Here is a 20,650-nt window from a genome sequence, read left to right as displayed (position 1 = left end):
CTGCACTCAACTGGATGCTCTAGTACAGGCAGTCCTCAGGTTAAGAACAAGTTACATTTTTAAAGCTGTTCTTAAGTCGGATTTGTATGTAACTCAGAACTTGTAGATTTTAAGATTCTTGTTGCTTACCTCTACTCCCAGCTGACAAAAGGGCCAACTGTCCCTAAACCAGTGTTCCCTCTAAGGCATAGCATGCAAAACCACACATTGTTAATGTGACCATGCATCATTCCTGAATCTGCTACAGGAGAAGCATAGGAGTCTCTGCCACTTGAAGTCCTGCTCAGTGAAATCAAATGAAGTTGCAACCTCGAAGTATATGAGTCGTACTTAAGTTGGGTGTCTGTAACTCAAGGACTGCCTGCACTTTCAATTTCAGAACTAGTTATTTTCGAAGACCATCAGTAACAAATGTCTTTACACAAGTTTATCTCCCCAGGATTAAAATCTTTATGGTTAGAATTTGGAATATATTAATACAATACATGGCAAGGATGGATTAACACTATACTGAGCCATAGGCAAACATATATTTGTAGACTCTCTTATCATGGAGCCCTAGTTCTTCTTTCCTCATCCCCACTTTCCATGTCCCTCACCCCACAACATAGAGGTAGCAGGGAAAAATGTAATTTTTATTTCAGGGCCTAGCTGTGTGTGTGGCAGCAGTAATAGCTCGTGAGCATGGGGATTAGGCAAGCATATATTTCAAATAGAATGGCTTAAGGCAGTGGTTAACAAATCTGTCCTGGGGGAACTCCAGCCAATCAAGTTTTCAGGAAGTCTGCAATAAGTATTCATGAGTTGGGTTTGCATGCACTGCCACATGGTCCACAGATATAAAACACAACATGCAGCATTTCACACGCACTAAACTTTAGTAAAAGGGCCCCACAGTCCGAGTAGTTGAGTAAAATTCCCAGGCTTCAAATTTCTCTTCACTTAGCATGTGCACATGCAACTTCACTCCAGCCAAAATGTTCAAAGGAAAGCCTGTCTCCATCAGAGACAAACAAGAACGCCCTTTCACTCTTCAGACATATGTAGAAACACACTCTTGCTCTTCAGATATACACATAATAACATGCATGCACTCTCTTTTCAGATACACACACATTGCTTTTGCTACTCCTGTGCTCCCCCTAACCAGCTCTGTCTACAATCGCCTAAAGTTCTTGCATTTGCTGCCAGCTTTTTCTCAACATGCAGCAGGCCTCTCACATGCCTACATTCTTACCCTTTCTCAACACCCTACCTCCATGACACTCATTGGTTGTCTTGAAAGTCCCTAGAGTTCAGCCCCATTCTTCCCACTACACAGTGTACATACAGCTCAGTTCCTCCTTCCTGTCACTTGCCTTCTCACTGACTAGTCCTACTATCCTTTCTGTACTGGAAAAGTGTTTATGAGGGGAGGTGGAGGACTAGAGAGCTATAGAAGGCTAAATTCTGAAAAATATGCAGACACTTCAGCTTCAAGAGAGTTAAATTTATAGATCTGCTGAATCCTGAGAAAAAAATCCAAAAGGTTGGTAATCTTGGCCTCCTGAATTCTGAGCTCATCTAGTAAGACCCCCCTAAATCTTTGGATCCTGGGCATGTGTTAAGTTTTACTTGTACCTTAATCTGCCCCTAATGTCTGGCCATTGCTTTAGTACTGTCATAGAAATAATTACCCTTTCTATAACCTGACATTTTTTGAGCGCCCACTCAAATATTAGGCAGCCTCAATTTTGCACTGCTGTTGAAATCCAGACTTGAGGCTAAAAATGAACAGCTGCAGGCCCAGAGATACAATTGTTAAAATCAGCTTACAAAATCTAACTAAGTTCAACAAGAATTCAGGGTGGACAAAGGAACAACCACCATTTTCCCCTATGAAGCAAACGGTCTGAAAGATTAACACACCTACCTTTCAACAAGAATAATCAATAACTTACCAACTTTTTGATAGAAATTAGCTGTTTCATTGGCCAGAGCTGCTATTAGACCAGGGTTGTGCTTCAATTCAATTGCTCGGGCAATTGTCACTACAAAATATAATCCATCATTTTTTATTTTTTTTTAAATGGCTAGTAAATATACTGAGATTATGGCACTGAAACAAACAATCTAGTGATTATTATGAGCATATAAAGAGATTATATTCTTACCTTGATAATATCTTTTCCAGTAGTTAGGAATGTTATGCTGAAGCATAGAGTTATTCATGAGCATACTGCAGAAGATGTCAATCACAGTTTCTCAGCTCCTCCTCACTCCCCGGTCTCTGCTGCCCCCTTCAGTTTGTATCAAAGCTGGCAACAGCCCTATAGGAGACAGAAGGAGGAGGGGTACGGGGAACTCCCCGCAACCAAGTGTCTGATCTGCTCAGATATATGTAAAACAATCACTTAACGAAAAGTAATGCAAGTAAAACATTAACAAGCCTCTAAGAAGAACAATGAATGTAAGAAAAATACAAGTTAAACATACTTAACATAGGGGGGAGGTCAAGATGGCGGTGGTATGAGAAGCCGCTAACAACACGTCAACAGATACCTGTGCTCTTTGCTGATTCCTTGACCGAGCTATTGAACTTTTGTTCAATTGCCCTTTGGATTTACAATATTTTCTGAACTTGCGGCGCACTATTCACTACTTTGGTTTTAAGGACAGCACTGGTTGCGTCTATTTGTTTCAATCTTGATAATATTGCACACCAAGAGGAAAGGGGTGGTTAGAGCTGTTCCCTTGCTAGCACTTACCTCCACCCCTGTGCAGCTGACTGTTGATCATTTCTTAACAGATTTGCTGACAGTGGAGCAACTATCGGAGGAGCGGACCCGGCGCTGGGGAAAGGTATTGAAGAACCTTTTTCCCTTTCTGAATTTGAGACATCTTTATCCCCTCCGACTACCCTGGATCCACCGTGTCCAGCCTCTGCTGGGGATCTGATGCCGGAGATACGCAACCCCGGATGTGGTCCTACAGGGTTTCCGACTGAGGGAGCAGACTCAACGGCAGAAGAACTGAGGGAGACAACTAAGGAAGCAGGTAATTTTCCAGCTCCCACGGAGGCTTCCTTAAAGGATATCTTGCAACTACTTCAAAGACTGGAGATTACACTTACTAAATCAACTGAAGAGATATCAAAAATTGCTTCTAACCTTGACTCTTTAACAAAGTCAGTAGATTCAATGAAAACTGACTTCTCAGAACAAACTAGGCAGAACAATTACAACAATTCAAGCTAGCAACAATTAAGGACAATACATTGATTCACAGGAAATTGGAACAATTTGAGAACTTTAATCATTGGTTAAATCTTCGCCTCCTTAATTTTCCTGTAGCCCAAGGGGTTATGCCTATTGATTTTTTCAAGAAATATCTGATTGAGATCTTAAAATTTTCCCCCAATAATATTTCTCCCATTTTTAATAGGCGTTTGAACCTCCGCTTTCTAAATTTTCCTCAAACTTCAGGCGTGTTACCTATTGACTTGTTGAAAAGATACTTCTTTGAGAATTTGGAAATTTCGTCAAATTGTATTCCTCCAATTAATAAAATTTATTATTTACCAAATAAAAAGATGCCTAATGGAAATGTAAATGGAATTGAGATTGGGAAAGTAAGAGAAGTAGAGACAAATGTGATAGATTTTGCAAATGTGACGGCTTTACTGGAACAAACGATAACATCTGAAATGGACAGAGCAACGTTACTAGTATCATTTGTTTTTGAACAGGATGTGAATATGATTATGAAATTGTTTATCAAAAATTCCCAAAAATTATTTGGGGGACAGAAAATATGGATATATCCTGACGTAGCTAAGACTACACAAGAACGGGGGAAAGAATTTCTTTCAATGCGACAACAGACTATAAATATTGGAGCAACATTTTTTTTGGTGTATCCCTGCAAATGCATGGTTAGGTACTTAGGTGTTAAATATGTTTTTTTCTCTCCTAACCATCTGAAGGAATTTCTAGATGTTAAGCAGATCATCAAGGATTAAGGGATAATAATAGTAATGGGCGCATGATACATTATGCCTTTCTTCTTTGCAGTATTCCTCTAAATTTCTCTCTAATTTATGTTATGGTCACCCCCTGTTATTGTGGTCTAAGAAGGGGTTTATCATTATGATGATTGTTGTAAAAGTATTATTGTGTTGAAATTTTTTTTCTTCCCTGTATTTTATGTAACAAGAATTAATTCTTGTAAAATAAGATTGTATAATTATTTAAAAAAAAAAATATTTCTCCCATTAATAGGATTTACTATTTACCTAACAAAAAGATTCCACATTATGAAGTGGGGGAAAAAATAAAGTGAAAGATAACCAAATTGATTTTGAAAATGTATCAGCTCTACTAGAACAAACTTTAACAACAGACACCGAAAGAACTACACTTCTCCCTCGGTATTTGCGAGGGTTAGGGTGCAGAGCCGTACCGCGAAGTGTGAAAAATCACAAATAACTTCTCGGCTGGCTCTGACCCATCCCCGCCTCCCCCCTGCATCCCCGGAACCTTACCTGGTGGTCTAGCGGTGAAGCGAGGCAGGCGTGATCTTCCTATGCTCTTGCCCCGTGCATAGCCGTCATCAGAATGGCTGCCGTAAGTTCCCATTGTAGTCTCAAGACTACAACGGGAACTCACGGCAGCCATTCTGATGATGGCTCTGCATGGGGCAGAAGCATAGGAAGATCGCTCCTGCCCCGCTTCACCGCTAGACCACCAAGTAAGTTTCCGGGGAGGGTTGGATGGCTTAAAAATAGCCAAAAAATGAAAATAGTTTTTCTGTAAAAAAAATCGCGAATAACTGAATCCGTGTATACTGAAACCACAGATTCGGAGGGAGAAGTGTACTCTTTTGGTGTCTTGTCTTCGAGCAGGACCTAAATACGATTCTAAAGCTGTATTTCAGAAATGCTCAGAAACTATTTGGGGATCATAAAGTGTGAATATATTCTGATGTGTCTAAAATTACTCAGGAGTGGAGAAAAGATTTTCTTTCCTTGTGTCAGGACACTATTAAATTGGATGCATCATTCCTACTTGCATACCCTTGTGCCTGGTTAGATATCTGGGAGTCAAATATACTTTTTTTTCCACTGGCTCATTTGAAGGAGTTTATAGATGTTAAAAAGATCATTAAGGAATGAAAAGGTAGAAAATAAGATTTAATTGTCTGCATACTAGGCCTTTTTGTCAAATGGGAATGTTTCTTTAATTATCTTCATTAATTTTGTATGACCTCCTCCTTTTAATGTGGTCTAAGAAGGGGTGAAAATGTACCTGAATGGAAGGTTTTGATTTCCTATTGTTTTTATTTGTTTAAATTTTTTGCTTTCCCTGTATTTCATGAAACAAGATGTATTCTTGTGAACATATGTGAAAAATTATAAATAAAAAAATAAAAAAAAACAATAAAAAGAAAACATAGGGCTCCTTTTACAAAGGTGTGCTAGGGCCTTAACGCGCGCAATAGTGCGCTAAGGCGGTAGATTTTCGGCTATCGCGCACTATAGCGTGCAGTAATTTTGTGCGTGCGCTAAAAACCCTAGCACACCTTCATAAAAGGAGCCCATAGTTAACATAGTAAATGACGGCAGAAAGACAGACCTGAGTGGTACATCCAGTATGCCCAACTGTCACATTCATTCTCAAAGCAACAAACATTTTACTTATTAAGTTTCAGTATAAGATGTTCCCCCCCCTTTCTCCAAGATAGGTAAGACCTGTACTCAGAAGATTTGAATGTGGTATAAAATACTTATAAATTGCTCTTGATCCTTTTTGCCGCAGGTGAGAGATAATGTAAAAGTCTGTCCAGCATTGGCTACACCACCCCATACTGCCTCACTGCTGGAGTTGCTGTCACAGCTAACTCCAGCCCCCCCGCCCCCCAATCTGTCATGCTATGTACAGGACACAGACCGTAGAAGTCCATCCGGCATAGTCTTCCTTCCCCGCTGCTGGGTTTCTATTTAAGCCCCACTCCTGTGCATCAAAAATGAAGATATAATTTTTGATCTGTCAAATTTTGTGTTGATAGTATCCTCTTTCTATTTCGGGATCCTTTGTATTTATCCTTTGCATTTTTGAACTCCGTCACTATTTTTGCCTCCACAAACTCCACAGGGAGTGCATTTCAGGCATTCACCACCCTCTCTGTGAACAAGTATTCCCTGGCATTACACCCAAGTCTATTCATATTATGTCCTCTAGTTTTACTGCTTCTCCCTCTCTGAAATAGATTTGTTTGTAGATTAATACCCTTCAAGTATTTAAACGTCTGCATCATATCTCCTATAACCCTTCTTTCCTCCGGGTATACATAGTCAAGCCTCTTCTCATATATCTCTTGGTGCAATCCCGATATCATTTTTGTTGCCTTCCTCTAGACCGCTTTAAGTCTTCTTACATCCTTAGCAAGGTATGGCCCTCCAGACCTGAATACATTATTCCAAGTGAGGCCTCACTAATGACTTGTACACGGGCTTGGCATCCCTCTGTCTACGGCTACTGTTTTTGTTACAGTGTTTTTGCAGCCTTGAGATCCTCAGACACTAAGTACCAAGGTCCCTCTCCCTGACTGTGCATGTCAGTTTCTCACCCCCAAACATATATAGCTTCTTTGGATTTTTATTCCCCAAGTGTACCACTCTGCACTTCTTTGCATTAAATTTTAACTGCCAGATATTTGACCATTCTTCCAACATTTGCAGATATCTTCTCGTGTTTTCTAGTCCCTCCGGTGTGTCTACTCTGTTGCAAATCTTTGTGTCATCTGCAAACAAAAGAGACACTTTTCCTTCTAATCCTTCAGAAATATCACTCACAAAATTATTGAACAGAACAGGCCCCAATATAGGTCCCTGAGGCGCACCACTACACACCTTTCTTTCCTCCAAGCAAATTCCATTCACTACTACTCTGTCACCCAGTTTCTAATCCAGGTCACTATTTTGGGTTCTAACTTCAGCCCACTAAGTTTATTGATGAGCCTCCTATGAGGAACCTTGTCAAAGGTTTTGCTGAAATCCAGATAAGGCTACATCTAAGCACACATCCTTTATCCAATTCTATAGTCATCCAGTCAAAGAAATCATTTGGCACGATTTCTCATAATAGTGTAAACATTTATGGAGCTCAAAAATGCCTCCCCTTTTAAGTATATACAGAGACTCTTCATAATCTCATAGTCTGACAGGAAAATCTTAACTGTGAAACTGACCGCTTAAGCAAGAAAACAGGGACATCAGATATTGCTGGGCGGGGGTTCAATATACCATTCCTATCTACTAGAAAAGATTATCAAGGTAAGAACCTAATCTCTTTTTTCAGTGCAATAGGAATGGTATGCTGAGCTGTAGGGACATACCTAAGTAGTTCCCAGCTCTCAGGTGGGATAGAGGAGCCTATTCATAGTATTGAGGACTTAAAAGCAGTATCCTCCTGTGCTATGTGCAACCTATAGAATTTGGTTAAAATATGAAGGGAAGACCAGGATTCTGTCCGCAAAGATTTGGGCTGACGATCTTGTACCCTACACGAATACAGGAGATTCTACCTCCTTAAGGTAGAACAAAAGAAGACAAAAGAGATGACCTGTGATGCTTAATCTGCTTATTCACTGTTAAGATCCGACACATTCATGTTTTGGCTGCAAGATCTGCCTCAGGGATCTTGTTTCCAATGGAGTACAATTTCTCACATATGTTTCTTATCTAAAAAGATGGCAATTAAGACACTGTTAGAAGTCTGATCACTTTGCAGAGGGTCCATTTCAATTTTCAGAGGAACTTGGTAAAGATCTCCATTAGGGCCAAAAATTTAATGAGTCAGCAAACCGAGGGATCTTCTATCTGTTCTACAGCTGATAACTCCTGGTCCTCTGAATGGGAGGCTGCTTCACCCATCAGAGAAACCTCATTTGGAGGACAAAGGGTCAGATTTGTTCTCTGTTCTGTCCCAAAGTCCCTGCCTGAAAGATCATCATAATCCAGAATAGCCTCTACTTTCAGGAAAGAAGCGCTCACACTCCAAATGAGGACTGTGCGCCGATCCATTTGCTTGAGGACTTGACTAGTAGATTTCTGCCTTGTGCATAAGCCTGCCAGAGACCTGACAGGAAAATCCTGAGAGGGCAAATCTCCTTGTTCCTTAGGGTGGAGCAAGTGTCTTTTCTTGGGTTGCAAAGTTTCAAAGCCCTGACTGTGCACAGAGCTGCTGTTTTGGGATTCTAAAAAATATTTTGTTATCCCTGACAGGACCATTTGCCATTTTCCAACCCTGTAGAGGGGCTAAGTCTAAAGCTCCCACCCCTCCTTCCCATGGCACATGCACGTGGTACACGGGTGCTCTTCAGCCGCTCATCCAGCACAAATAAGGTATGAAATAGAGGTATTAGGGTCTGTGAACTCCATCCCTACCAGTTTTGAGACAAAACAAGGTTTTATAAGGGAGGTTTAGAACTTTTTTGGAGGGGGGGGATTTAAAAAAAAAAAAATCGGGAAATCCAAGATGCTGTCATGACAGCCTTTTGGCACCAAAAAAACAGCTTTAAAATAGAAACATGATGACGGATAAAGGCCAAATGGCCCATCTAATCTGCCCATGTGCAGTAACCATCATCTCTTTCTCTCTCAGAGATCCCACTTGCCTATCCCATGCCCGATCAATTATAACTAGAAATAGGATTTTAGAGGTAGAGAGAACAAAGCTCTAGCTGTAAAAAAAACAGCCAAAACACAGTTTTTAAGTTCCTCCCCCCCCCCAATTTTCCCCATAGTCTATCACAGCCTGCACTTACAGATCACGTACAGGGGAAAAGGTGCTGCAGTCTGCTTCAGTTCCTTGAAAGAGTAACTGATCTGGAGGGATTTTCTGCCTCAATCCACTGGTCAGCTATCATGCCAAGATCTTCAGGCTGTCAGTTGGACCTCAGTTGGACTGAGCCTTCACCTCCTCCCCCCCCGGGTCACAACAAATACCGAAATGAGAAGGGGGTATGAAACCGCAGCTGGCACCAAAGGATGCTATTGATGCCTAACAGCCTGTGCTCAAGCTTCTGACCAAGTCAAGGAAGCAAGCAAATGCTGAGGGCCCGGAACCCTTAGCTCCACAAATATGCAGCAGGCTGGCTGAACAGGTCCCTGAAGGATACACCTGCCAGTTGCAGACAGAAGTCTGTTCCTCTCCAAGCACGCACTGCTGGTCTTGGAGCTGCATAAAAACCATGAACCACCACACCTTGCAGAACTGATCACAAGACAGCTATAAGGTCAAATCCATTGAGTGTGAATTATATCAACCTAGGAAAAAATCTATGCAAATGACTAAGTCATAATTAACAAATCAGAGTCAATCTTACAATTTGATTCATTTTGTCAATAAAGCTATTCATCAAATACTGCAGACTTACTGATGAAGACTAAAATAAATGGTCCAGTACACAAGAAATGAAAAAGCAGAAAGTGGAAAATGATTCTTAAGAAAAGCAGAATGGTTCAGAAGTGTACTCTCTCTTGCACCAAGTACTTAAGGCTATTTCTTTCAGTAGTTTTGTTTGTTAAAGTAATGCTTATATTCCACCAACTCCCTTTAAAAAAGGGTCCACAGTGGATTACAGTTAGATGACAAATAGCAAAGTATTTAGATCATAATAAATATTTCTTAAACAAATAAGTCTTTAAATTATGATGAAGAGAGAGAGAGAGAGAGATAGATAGAGATGGTAGACGGAAAGAAACAAAAATGTTGGATATGGCAGTGGAAGGGAGCATGATGAGCACGGAGAAAGAAGAAAACATCAAATGGGCAGGAGTCCTTGGCGAGCGAGTTAACAGAAGACAAACAGAGCCTGGGACCAACATGATTTGAATAATAAAATGGCAAGAAGAAAAAAAAAGTATTTTTTATTTTGTAATTACAATATGTTAGATCTGAAATGTGTATCCTGCCAGAGATGGTGTTAGATAGCAATCATGAGCTAGGACCTCACAAAGAGAAGAAAAGTCTTTTTTGTTTACACCATAGTGCTGGCATGGGGTTGGAGAGGGCAAAGAGGAGTGGGTGAAGAGGCTACAAAATAAACCCACCAGGTTGTTTGAAAAATAAAAAAACCACCAAACCCCCCCCTTCCACACCCACCCACCCAATTGGGCAGGAAAAGTGAATTGAATCGAAAAATCGGTTCAATAGGCCAAATTGAATCGAAAAAGTTTTCCCTGAATCGGGCAGCACTAGTGTGAACTCTATTTGGAAAGCTGAACAGATTGATTACATATTCTGGTGATAGCCCTCAAATGTTTTAAAAACTACATATGTGAGTTTAAAAACAGATCTCAATTTGATTGGTAGCCAAACTAACTGTATTAATGATGGTGAAGACACATCATATTTTTTCAAATTAAATATCATTTTAGCAGCTGTATTTTGCAGTATCTGTAGTTTGGTTGAGATGCCCGAACACAGACTATTAGAATAATTGAAATTGAAAGAATGAACGACTGTCAAAATGTGAAAATGATCTTCAAAATATAGTAATCCAATACCCCTGTACTTGTCTTAATTTCAAACACACCATTCTAACTACAGTATATGATTAATTTGAGGTTCAAATGACAAAAAGTACTATACTTATCTTCTTCATTATTTTTAAAATAGATGACTGATCATTTTAAAATCAGATGTCAATTTTTGCATTCTTTCATTAGAGGAGCTCTTGCTGGTATTAGTTTGAAGCAACGCGTTTTTGATATTCATAACTTTTAGCAAAATACATTTTTGCAGCCCCTTATCCTAGTCATATAATGAATTCTGTTTTTTGATTATCTCTTTTTCTGTAATCTAGATTAATTACATTTATAGTTTAACTGTTGGAACTGCAGGGTTTATTTTCTCACTAGTGGGTACACCAGTTAAGCATATAGCCCTATGTGTTTGGTAAGCATGAATTACCGTATTTTCACATAGATAACGCGCACCCGTGTAAAACGCGCACACTGGTATAGCGCGCGAAAAACACAAATTTATGTACAGAAATTTTTATATACCACGCACACCCGTATACCACGCATGCTGCCCGACTCTCCTTTCGCCCGCCACGACTCTCCTCTGGAGACCCCGACTCTCTTTTCGCCCGCCCCGACTCTCCTTTCCCCCTTGAAGTCCTGTCCCTACCCTGAAAGCCTGATGCCCCCCCCCCCGATGTCCGATTCACCCCCCCACAGGACCGCTCGCACTCCCACCCTGAAGGACCGCTCGCACCCCCACCCGAAGGACCACTCGCACCCCCACAGCCTCCCCCCCCTCCCCATGAAGAAGCTGTCTACCTTGTTTCCGGATGCCAGCGAGCCCAGCTGTTTCCTCTGCTGGCGGTCCCGCCCCTTCTCTGAGCCCTGCTGCGTTGCTTTTTCTTCCGGCGGTCCCGCCCTTTCTCTGACGTCAGAGAAAGGGCGGGACCGCCTGAAGAGGAAGCAGTGCAGCACAGGGCTCTGAGAAGGGGCAGGACCGCCGGCAGAAGAAGCAGCTGGGCTGGCATCCGGAAACAAAGTAGACAGCTTCTCCATGGGGGAGAGGGGGAGGCTGTGGGGGTGCGAGCGGTCCTTCGGGGTGGGAGTGCGAGTGCTCCTTCTGGGTGATGAATCAGGCGTTGGGGGGGGAACTATGTAAAAAAATTTTTGTACAATGTGCTCACGCGTATAACGCGCAAGGGTATGCGCGGTATGTAAAAACCACGTATAACGCGCGTGTTATATGCGAGAAAATACGGTAGTCATCTCTTTTTATATAGCTATTTTATTGTGAATGTGTAATTCTATTTGGTGTCATATTATGAAAGTAATGACACTATATAAAGCACAGTTACTTACCGTAACAGGTGTTATCCAGGGACAGCAGGCAGATATTCTTAACACATGGGTGACGTCACCGACGGAGCCCTCGGTACGGACCTTTTAACTAGAAGTTTCTAGTTGGCCGCACCGCGCGTGCGCGAGTGCCTTCCCGCCCGACGAAGGAGTGCGTGGTCCCCAGTTAGGATAAGCCAGCTAAGAAGCCAACCCGGGGAGGTGGGTGGGACTTAAGAATATCTGCCTGCTGTCCCTGGATAACACCTGTTACGGTAAGTAACTGTGCTTTATCCCAGGACAAGCAGGCAGCATATTCTTAACACATGGGTGACCTCCAAGCTAACAAAGAGGGAGGAGGGATGGTTGGCCATTAGGAAAATAAATTTTGTAACACAGATTGGCCGAAGTGTCCATCCCGTCTGGAGAACGCATCCAGACAGTAGTGAGTAGTGAACGTGTGAACTGAGGACCAAGTGGCCGCCTTGCAGATTTCCTCGATGGGCGTGGAACGGAGGAAAGCCACAGAAGCAGCCATAGCTCGGACTCTGTGGGCCGTGACAGATCCTTCCAGTGAGAGACCGGCCCGAGCATAACAGAAGGCAATACAGGCAGCAAGCCAATTTGAAAGTGTCCGTTTGGAGACAGGACGGCCCAAACGGTTGGGATCGAAAGACAAAAAGAGCTGAGGGGATGTTCGGTGAGCTCTGGTACGATCAAGGTAGTAAGCAAGGGCACGCTTACAATCCAGCGTGTGCAACGCCTGTTCTCCAGGATGCGAGTGAGGCTTAGGGAAGAAGACGGGAAGCACAATGGACTGGTTGAGGTGAAAAGCCGAGACCACCTTGGGAAGGAATTTAGGGTGGGTACGCAGAACAACCTTGTCATGGTGAAAAACAGTGAACGGTGGGTCGGCAACCAGTGCATGCAGTTCGCTAACCCTCCTGGCAGAGGTGATGGCAATTAGGAAAAGCACCTTCCATGTAAGAAGCCTGAATGAAGCTGTGGCAAGAGGCTCAAACGGAGGTTTCATGAGAGCAGAGAGAACCACATTCAGGTCCCAGATGACGGGAGGAGGCTTGAGAGGCGGTTTGATGTTGAAGAGCCCTCTCATAAATCTTGAAACCAGAGGATGAGCCGTGAGGGGTTTTCCGAGAATAGGCTCGTGAAACGCAGTGATGGCACTGAGGTGGACTCTGATGGAGGTGGTTTTGAGGCCAGCGTTGGACAGCGAGAGCAAATATTCCAAGACAGTTTCCACCGCCAAAGAGGTGGGTTCTTGATGATGCCGGAGACACCACGAGGAGAATCTGGTCCACTTCTGATGGTAACATTGGAGAGTGGCCGGTTTCCTGGAGGCGTCCAAAATGAGGCGGACCGGTTGAGATAGATTCTCAGGAGAGGTCAGCCCGAGAGAAACCAAGCTGTCAGGTGGAGGGAAGACAGGTTGGGATGTAGTAGAGACTGATTCTGCTGTGTAAGTAGAGTAGGAAACACAGGAAGAGGAATGGGCTCCCTGGAGCTGAGTTGAAGCAGAAGGGAGAACCAGTGTTGACGAGGCCACCGAGGGGCGATGAGGATCATGGTGGCATTGTCCTTGCGGAGTTTGGACAAGGTCCGCAACATCAAAGGAAGTGGAGGGAAGGCATAGAGGAACCGATCCCTCCAGTCGAGCAGGAATGCATCCGGGGTCAGACGGTGAGGAGAGAAGAGTCTGGAACAGAATTGGGGCAGCTGATGGTTGTGAGGTGCTGCAAAGAGGTCCACCTGCGGAGTGCCCCATCGAGCAAAGATGGAGAGTAGAGTCGGAGGGTCCAACGTCCACTCGTGAGGTTGAAGGATGCGGCTGAGATTGTCGGCCAGAGAGTTCTGTTCGCCCTGGATATAGACCGCCCTGAGAAAGAGATTGCGGTCCGTGGCCCAGGTCCAGATGCGCAGAGCCTCCAGACAAAGGGGGCGAGATCCGGTGCCGCCTTGCTTGTTTATGTAGTACATGGCGACTTGATTGTCTGTGCATAGGAGGAGGACTTGAGGACAGAGAAGATGTTGGAAAGCCTTGAGGGCGTAGAACATGGCTCTGAGTTCCAGGAAATTGATGTGATGACGACGCTCCTGTGGGGTCCAAAGTCCCTGGGTGCGTAGATCTCCCAGGTGAGCTCCCCACGCGTAGGGGGACGCATCTGTGGTGATGATCATAGAGTGGGGGGGCAGATGGAAAAGTAGACCCCTGGAAAGATTTGAGGAGTTCAACCACCATTGGAGAGATTGCTGAAGAGATGATGTCACAGAGATGGGATGAGAAAGAAGATCCGTAGTCTGTGACCACTGGTTGGCGAGCGTCCACTGAGGTGTACGAAGGTGGAGACGAGCCAGAGGAAGGACATGCACTGTCGAGGCCATGTGACCCAGGAGGACCATCATCTGTCGAGCAGGAATGGAGGGATGCATGAGTACCTGACGGCAGAGATGGAGCAGGGTCTGCTTGCGATCGGAGGGGAGAAAAGCCCTCATTAGCGTGGTGTCCAGAACTGCTCCAATGAATTGAAGTCGCTGGGTGGGAAGCAGATGCGACTTGGGGTAGTTGATCTCGAACCCCAGGAGGTGGAGGAGAGAGATGGTGTGATGAGTAGCCTGTAGCACAAGTGGAGACGTAGGTGCTTTCACCAACCAATCGTCCAAATAGGGGAACACCTGGAGGTTGTGAGACCTGAGGAAGGCCGCTACCACTATAAGGCACTTGGTGAAGACCCTGGGTGAGGAGGCGAGGCCGAACGGTAGCACCTTGTACTGATAGTGGTGGTGCAGTACCTGGAACCGCAGGTAGCGGCGAGAATGTTGATTGATGGAGATGTGAGTGTAGGCCTCTTTGAGGTCCAGGGAACATAGCCAGTCGTGTTGAGAAAGAAGAGGGTAGAGCGTGGCAAGGGAGAGCATTCTGAACTTCTCCTTGACCAGACACTTGTTGAGGTCCCTGAGATCGAGAATGGGACGGAGGTCTCCCGTCTTTTTGGGTACCAGGAAGTAGCGGGAGTAGAATCCCTGCCCCCTTTGATCTGGAGGTACTTCTTCGATGGCATTGAGAAGGAGGAGGGATTGAACCTCCCTCAGGAGGAGGGGGGTTTGAGATGAGTTTGAAGCAGACTCTACGGGAAGGTTGTCCGGAGGCAGAGTCTGGAAGTTGAGAGAGTAGCCGTGGCGGATGATGTTGAGGACCCACTGGTCCGACGTGATGACTTCCCAACGGCTTGAGAAAATGGTGAGACGACCCCCGATAGGCTGTGGAAGAGGCAGCGAGGGTGGATGACTGGCTATGCCCTGGAGAGAAGAGTCAAAAGGGCTGAGATTGTTTAGCAGGCTGAGGAGGCTTGGAGGGTTGAGTGGCCTGAGACCGAGCCTGGGCATGGTGCTGCTGTTGACGGGGTCGCCGAGATTGTTGGGGAGGTGGATTGAGTGGCCTGGCTGAGAACCTCCGCTGGTAAGATGATTGAGGCCGATAGGGTCGAGCAGGCGGAGCCTTCTTTTTCGGCTTGATCAGGGTGTCCCACCTGGTCTCATGGGCGGAGAGTTTCTGGGTGGTGGAATCCAGTGACTCTCCAAAAAGCTCATCCCCGAGACAGGGGGCGTTGGCCAGGCGGTCCTGGTGGTTGATGTCCAGGTCGGAGACTCTGAGCCAGGCCAAGCGACGCATGGCTACAGCCATGGCAGAGGCCCGAGAGGTGAGCTCGAAGGAGTCGTATATCGAGCGGACCATATACTTGCGCATTTGGAGAAGGCCAGATATGTGCTGCTGGAATAGCGGGACCTTGCGCTCAGGTAGGTACTTCTGGAGGGCAGACAGCTGTTGGACCAAGTGTTTGAGATAAAAGGAAAAATGGAAGGAATAGTTGTTTGCCCTGTTGGCAAGCATGGCATTTTGGTAAAGCCTCTTGCCAAACTTGTCCATGGTCTTACCTTCTCTGCCAGGAGGGGTAGAGGCATAGACACTGGAGCCCTGAGTCTTTTTTAAGGTGGATTCCACCAGAAGGGACTCATGGGGCAATTGAGATTTGTCGAATCCTGGAATAGGGATGACACGGTAAAGGTTGTCCAGTTTACGGGGAGCTCCCGGTACCGTGAGGGGATTTTCCAAGTTTTTGTAGAATGTCTCCCGTAAGATGTCATGTACGGGAAGTTTGAGGAACTCTTTAGGAGGTTGCTCAAAGTCTAAGGCTTCTAAAAAGGCTTGGGACTTTTTGGAGTCAGATTCAAGGGGAAGTGACAGAGCAGCAGACATTTCCCTCAGAAATTTAGAAAAAGAGGACTGCTCAGGTTTAGAGGTGGCATCAGGTGCCGATGGTTCCTCATCAGATGAGGAGGGATCCTCCTCGGTACCGAGAGGAGTCTCCTCCCATAAATCAGGATCCCTGACCTCTGGTGCGTGTCGGGACACCGGGGTGGAGGGTGCGGTGTGGCGAGTCTTGGACAAAGATTTACCAGAGCGCACCGAAACGGCACCAGGGGAGGACGATCGGCGTCGTTCTCGGTCCCGAGAAGAGTGCCGTACCGCCTGGTGCCGAGCAGGATCCACTGTGGGTTGAGAATGAACCACAGGATCATCAGGAAGTTGTTGGGCCGAAAGGATCGGCATCGAGGTGTTTACCGGTACCGAAGGAGTGGACACCGGGGGCTCGGTGCGGGGCTCGGGCCGGTCTGGTACCGGAAGGAGCGGTGCCAGGATAGAGGGTAGCAGTTGTTCAAGCTGTTTCTTCAACTGCTCCTGAAGCTGAGTTTGCAGAATGGCCGAGATACGGTCATCCAGGGGTGGCATCGGAACCGCTTTCTTTTTCTTCGGTTCCTTGGATGCCGCTCCACGCCCCGGCGATGAGGAGGCCGATGACGAGGCACTCACCGTTATCGGGGCGGAGCGTTTACGGGACCGGTGCGATGCCGGTATGGACGGTGTCGTCACCGTAGCTGGAGGGCGCTCGAGGGAAGAGGAAGGCTTCTTAGCCGGCTTACCTGGCGCCAGTGGCGCCGATGCGGGATCGGTCGGTGTCGAGCTGGACGGTGCCGATTTCTGCGGTACCGCCGTTGAGGGTGATGAATCCATCGCCGACTCGGAGCCGAAGAGCAGGGTTTGCTGGATTCTTCGGTTTTTAAGTGTACGTTTTTGTAAAGTGGCACAGCGGGTGCAGGAATCTGCCCGATGCTCCGGACCCAGGCACTGCAAACACCAATTGTGTGGGTCAGAAACGGAGATCGGGCGTGCACACCGCTGGCACTTCTTAAAACCGACCTGCGGGGGCATGAAGGGGAAGATAGCCTCCGCAAAATCGAAGTCCGAGGCCTGTATAATGGCAACAGGCCCCGCCGGGGCAAAAACGAAAGAAACAATAAAAATCAAAGTTTTTTTTTTTTTTTTTTGCAATTGAAAGAAAAAGGAAACCCGAAGGTAAAGGAAGAAAAATATATAACAAAAGCGCGAGCGGGAAGGCAAAAAGTGATTTCAACGGCCGTTGAAAAAATACACGCGTCTTCTTCGCTCCGCGGAAACGAAGAAACTGGGGACCACGCACTCCTTCGTCGGGCGGGAAGGCACTCGCGCACGCGCGGTGCGGCCAACTAGAAACTTCTAGTTAAAAGGTCCGTACCGAGGGCTCCGTCGGTGACGTCACCCATGTGTTAAGAATATGCTGCCTGCTTGTCCTGGGATAATTAATAATATATTTAAATTATATCTTAATGGAATTTTTTCAGTTTCAGATTAAGGCCCTCTTTTACTTTTCTATGAGCGTTGGAGCATTTAATACTCTGGGCTGCAGTAGAAACCTCTACCATGGCTTAGTATAAGAAGGCCTAAGTAATTACAGTAATTTTTATATGTGTATGTTATGGATTATATAAGTTAATCATTTTATAGTATGTTATGATTAATATAGCAAATCAGAAATTAATATGTTTGTGTGTATTCCTTTTTAATTGGTCACATTCGTATTTTAGCATTTAATTCATATCTCTAATTATATATAATTTTTGATTGCATAGGATAACTCCTGATGAAGATATTTTTGAAGCACTGCAAGTTTTTTTGACCCAATAAAGACTTTTTGAATTTCCTTGCTTGGTGTTATTCTGGATCCTCTTGTGCTCATCAATCTGTTGTAGATCCCTTGCCTCTTTTTCTTTACGGACATTTTTGGTTCTCTCATTTCTGCTGGTAGGCTGTTTCTAAGTTACACCCTTAGCAAAGAAGCATGTCCTCCTCTTGAATAAAAGGCTTTTCTTCCCCTCAAAAGTAGTGAAAATAATTACAAATAAAATTTTGACTCAATACTAATGCACATACAATATAAATAAAGAAACTTTGCTTTCCTTCAAGAATTAACATCTGTACTTGATCCCTTTCTTCTTTGCTCAGCTTTTATCCTGCACATCAATTAGTGATAACCATGTGGTTTGGCATCTGCAGTTCACTTACCCCCTCTTCTATTAAACTGCGCTAGCAGTTTTTAACGCAGAGAGCCACGCTGAATGGCCCTTGCTACTCCCGATGCTAATAGGAGCGCAGTTTAATAGAAGATGCCCTTAGTAGTCTGAATATCGCCAAGTCTGCCTGTGCTCTACCCAAGCACCACTCTGACACTACCCAGACAGTACTAGGGTGATCTGTCAGGATATTCTATAAATTTCACAGAACCATCTGGAAGTGGTATTGATTATCCTTGGATAGCTGTAGCTAAGGGAAAATATCTGTGTAAATGCCAGTTATCTGATATTTCCTTTTGAAGAATGACCTGACAGAATAGACTTTAGAGGAAATCTATATAAAATGAAAATATATAATTGCTCTAAAAACATGTACATTTAGTACTACTGTACCTTCTTGGGCTTCAGCTTGGCACTGGATAATATAAGCATCTATAACCCGGGCTTCCAAATCTCTTCCTTTTTCAGGAGGTGTAATGAGTTTTGGGATATGACTTTCCTGGAATATAAAAATAAATCACACAAAAAAAATAGTAGCTCAAATGTGATTAAATCTCAAAATATCTGGGGTTTTCCCACCAAGGAGGAATACTATTTAAAAAATATCTATCATAATAAAACCCTAAGTGTGCATGCGCACTTACAACTTTGTGATCCCTGCCTCTGTGATCTGTAGCTCCATGGCATTGTTCGACGCGTTCAGCTGGAGCCTACGATGGTTTGTGTGTGGCGGACCCTTTTCCTTTTGGTTTAGTTTCGGCAGACTGTGGCGGACCGGGGGGAGTGTTTGAAGCAGCGGTAGGCCAGACGGTAGGTAGCAGTAGCAGGGGCCAGTAAGGGGGGGAGGCTTTGGCGCTGGAGGGAGGCAGGCAGACTGGCTTTAATGCAGCAGATAGGGAGGGAGGTAGGCTGACTGGCTAGCTTCGGGGGAGGGGGGTGGAAGGCAGTGAGGGGGGACATAGGAAGGAGGCATTGGGGCACTAAGGACATTGGAAGAAGCACTAAGGACATAGGATGGAACACTAAGGACATAAGAAAGAAGGAGGGAGGGAATAAAAGGGACAATTGTTGGGCCTGAGTGTAGAAAGCGGCCAAGGAGAGAGAGAGAGACAAGACATCTACTCTAGTACCCATTAATTTCACGGGCTTAAACACTTGTATTAGTATAAATGAGTATTGCCATCAATTTCCCACAAAGATTGAAATATTGATATTGGCAATACTCCTTTCATATGCCCAAAGTTCTACTACTGCAAAACAGATGGTTCCTGTACTGTAGTTCAACTAATCAATTATGAGCACCATATTAAACATTCATATATTGGTATTTATCACCTTTATAGGGATTCACCCAAGTGTATGACAGGTATAGCTTGACAAATTACACAGTGTTAACAGCGTAATAGTAATAGCCTACTTTTATACAATTGTGCACAGTTGATCCTGGGTGCAAAGTTTGGGTGGAGCTGGAGTGGAGATATATTTATGCATGTATAGGTATAAAGCAGATGCACATATTTGCATCTTCTTCAAAGCAGGTGCCAGCTTAGGGGGGACATTTCTCAGGCTTATTTTATAAAAAGGCACCCAAGTGCCTAAATTGCCTTTATAAAATACACATACATAGGCATCTTTCTTGAATATTTCACATAGCATTCTATTTGAATTATCTCCAATAGAGTTCATAGTAAGCTGAAAGGAAGTAGAGGAGAGAGGACCACAGGTAGGCAGGGAACAGGACAACTGAAAAAGGATGTTAGAGCTTGACAATTGTGTTGGTCAGGTGGTTGTAAAAGAGAAGTTCTAGGGGCAAGCTGAGACAGAGATGTTGGCATCATTGCCCTGACATTAAAGTGTGATAATTATCACTAGGTGAACATTTTCCCATGCTTTTAACTGCATTAGGTTTTTTTACACATGCCTTTCTCAGTAGAAGCCAAGACTGAGTTACATTTAGATACAGCATGCATTTCCCTGCTCCTAGAGGGCATATAATCTAAGTTTGTGCCTGAGAAAATGGAGTATTAAGTGAATCTAATCTTTCTGAATCACACTATGCCTAAATAGAAAATATGCCAATATAAGAAAATACAGATGTATATGCTACATTATATTATAGCAGTTTGCGGATGAATCACTCAAGCTTAGGAGGAGAATGTTAGGATCTGAACCCTGGTATCCCAGATTCTCAGCCTGTGGGGCTCACTATGTGGAGACAATATAGTTTTAGTAGTAAGTGAAAACATCAGAGGGATAACTAAGGTGCAAAGAAGAAGGCTTCTTGATGGGATGCTGCCAGAGTCAGAGGACTAGCTGAGGGCCCAGTGGGAATTCTTAGAT

General features: G+C 44.5%; 1 protein-coding gene across 6 annotated transcripts in view; it reads right to left on the bottom strand.

Annotated features, from left to right (window-relative positions):
- The window catches only part of BROX (BRO1 domain and CAAX motif containing), a 76,072-nt gene that overhangs the window by 25,706 nt on the left and 29,716 nt on the right, over positions 1–20,650 (bottom strand). For all 6 annotated transcript variants that reach the window (XM_033936995.1, XM_033936996.1, XM_033936994.1 and 3 more), the window contains 2 exons: positions 18,704–18,809; positions 1,941–2,030 (listed from right to left, as the gene is read on the bottom strand). In XM_033936995.1, coding sequence (XP_033792886.1) covers positions 1,941–2,030; positions 18,704–18,809 — 196 coding nt within the window. The remainder of the gene's footprint in view (positions 1–1,940; positions 2,031–18,703; positions 18,810–20,650) is intronic.

The sequence above is a fragment of the Geotrypetes seraphini genome, chromosome 3 (genome assembly GCF_902459505.1).
Source record: "Geotrypetes seraphini chromosome 3, aGeoSer1.1, whole genome shotgun sequence".
NCBI lineage: Eukaryota > Metazoa > Chordata > Amphibia > Gymnophiona > Dermophiidae > Geotrypetes > Geotrypetes seraphini.
Note: the sequence above shows the minus strand (reverse complement) of the source record. Positions and strands in the feature narration are given on the sequence as shown.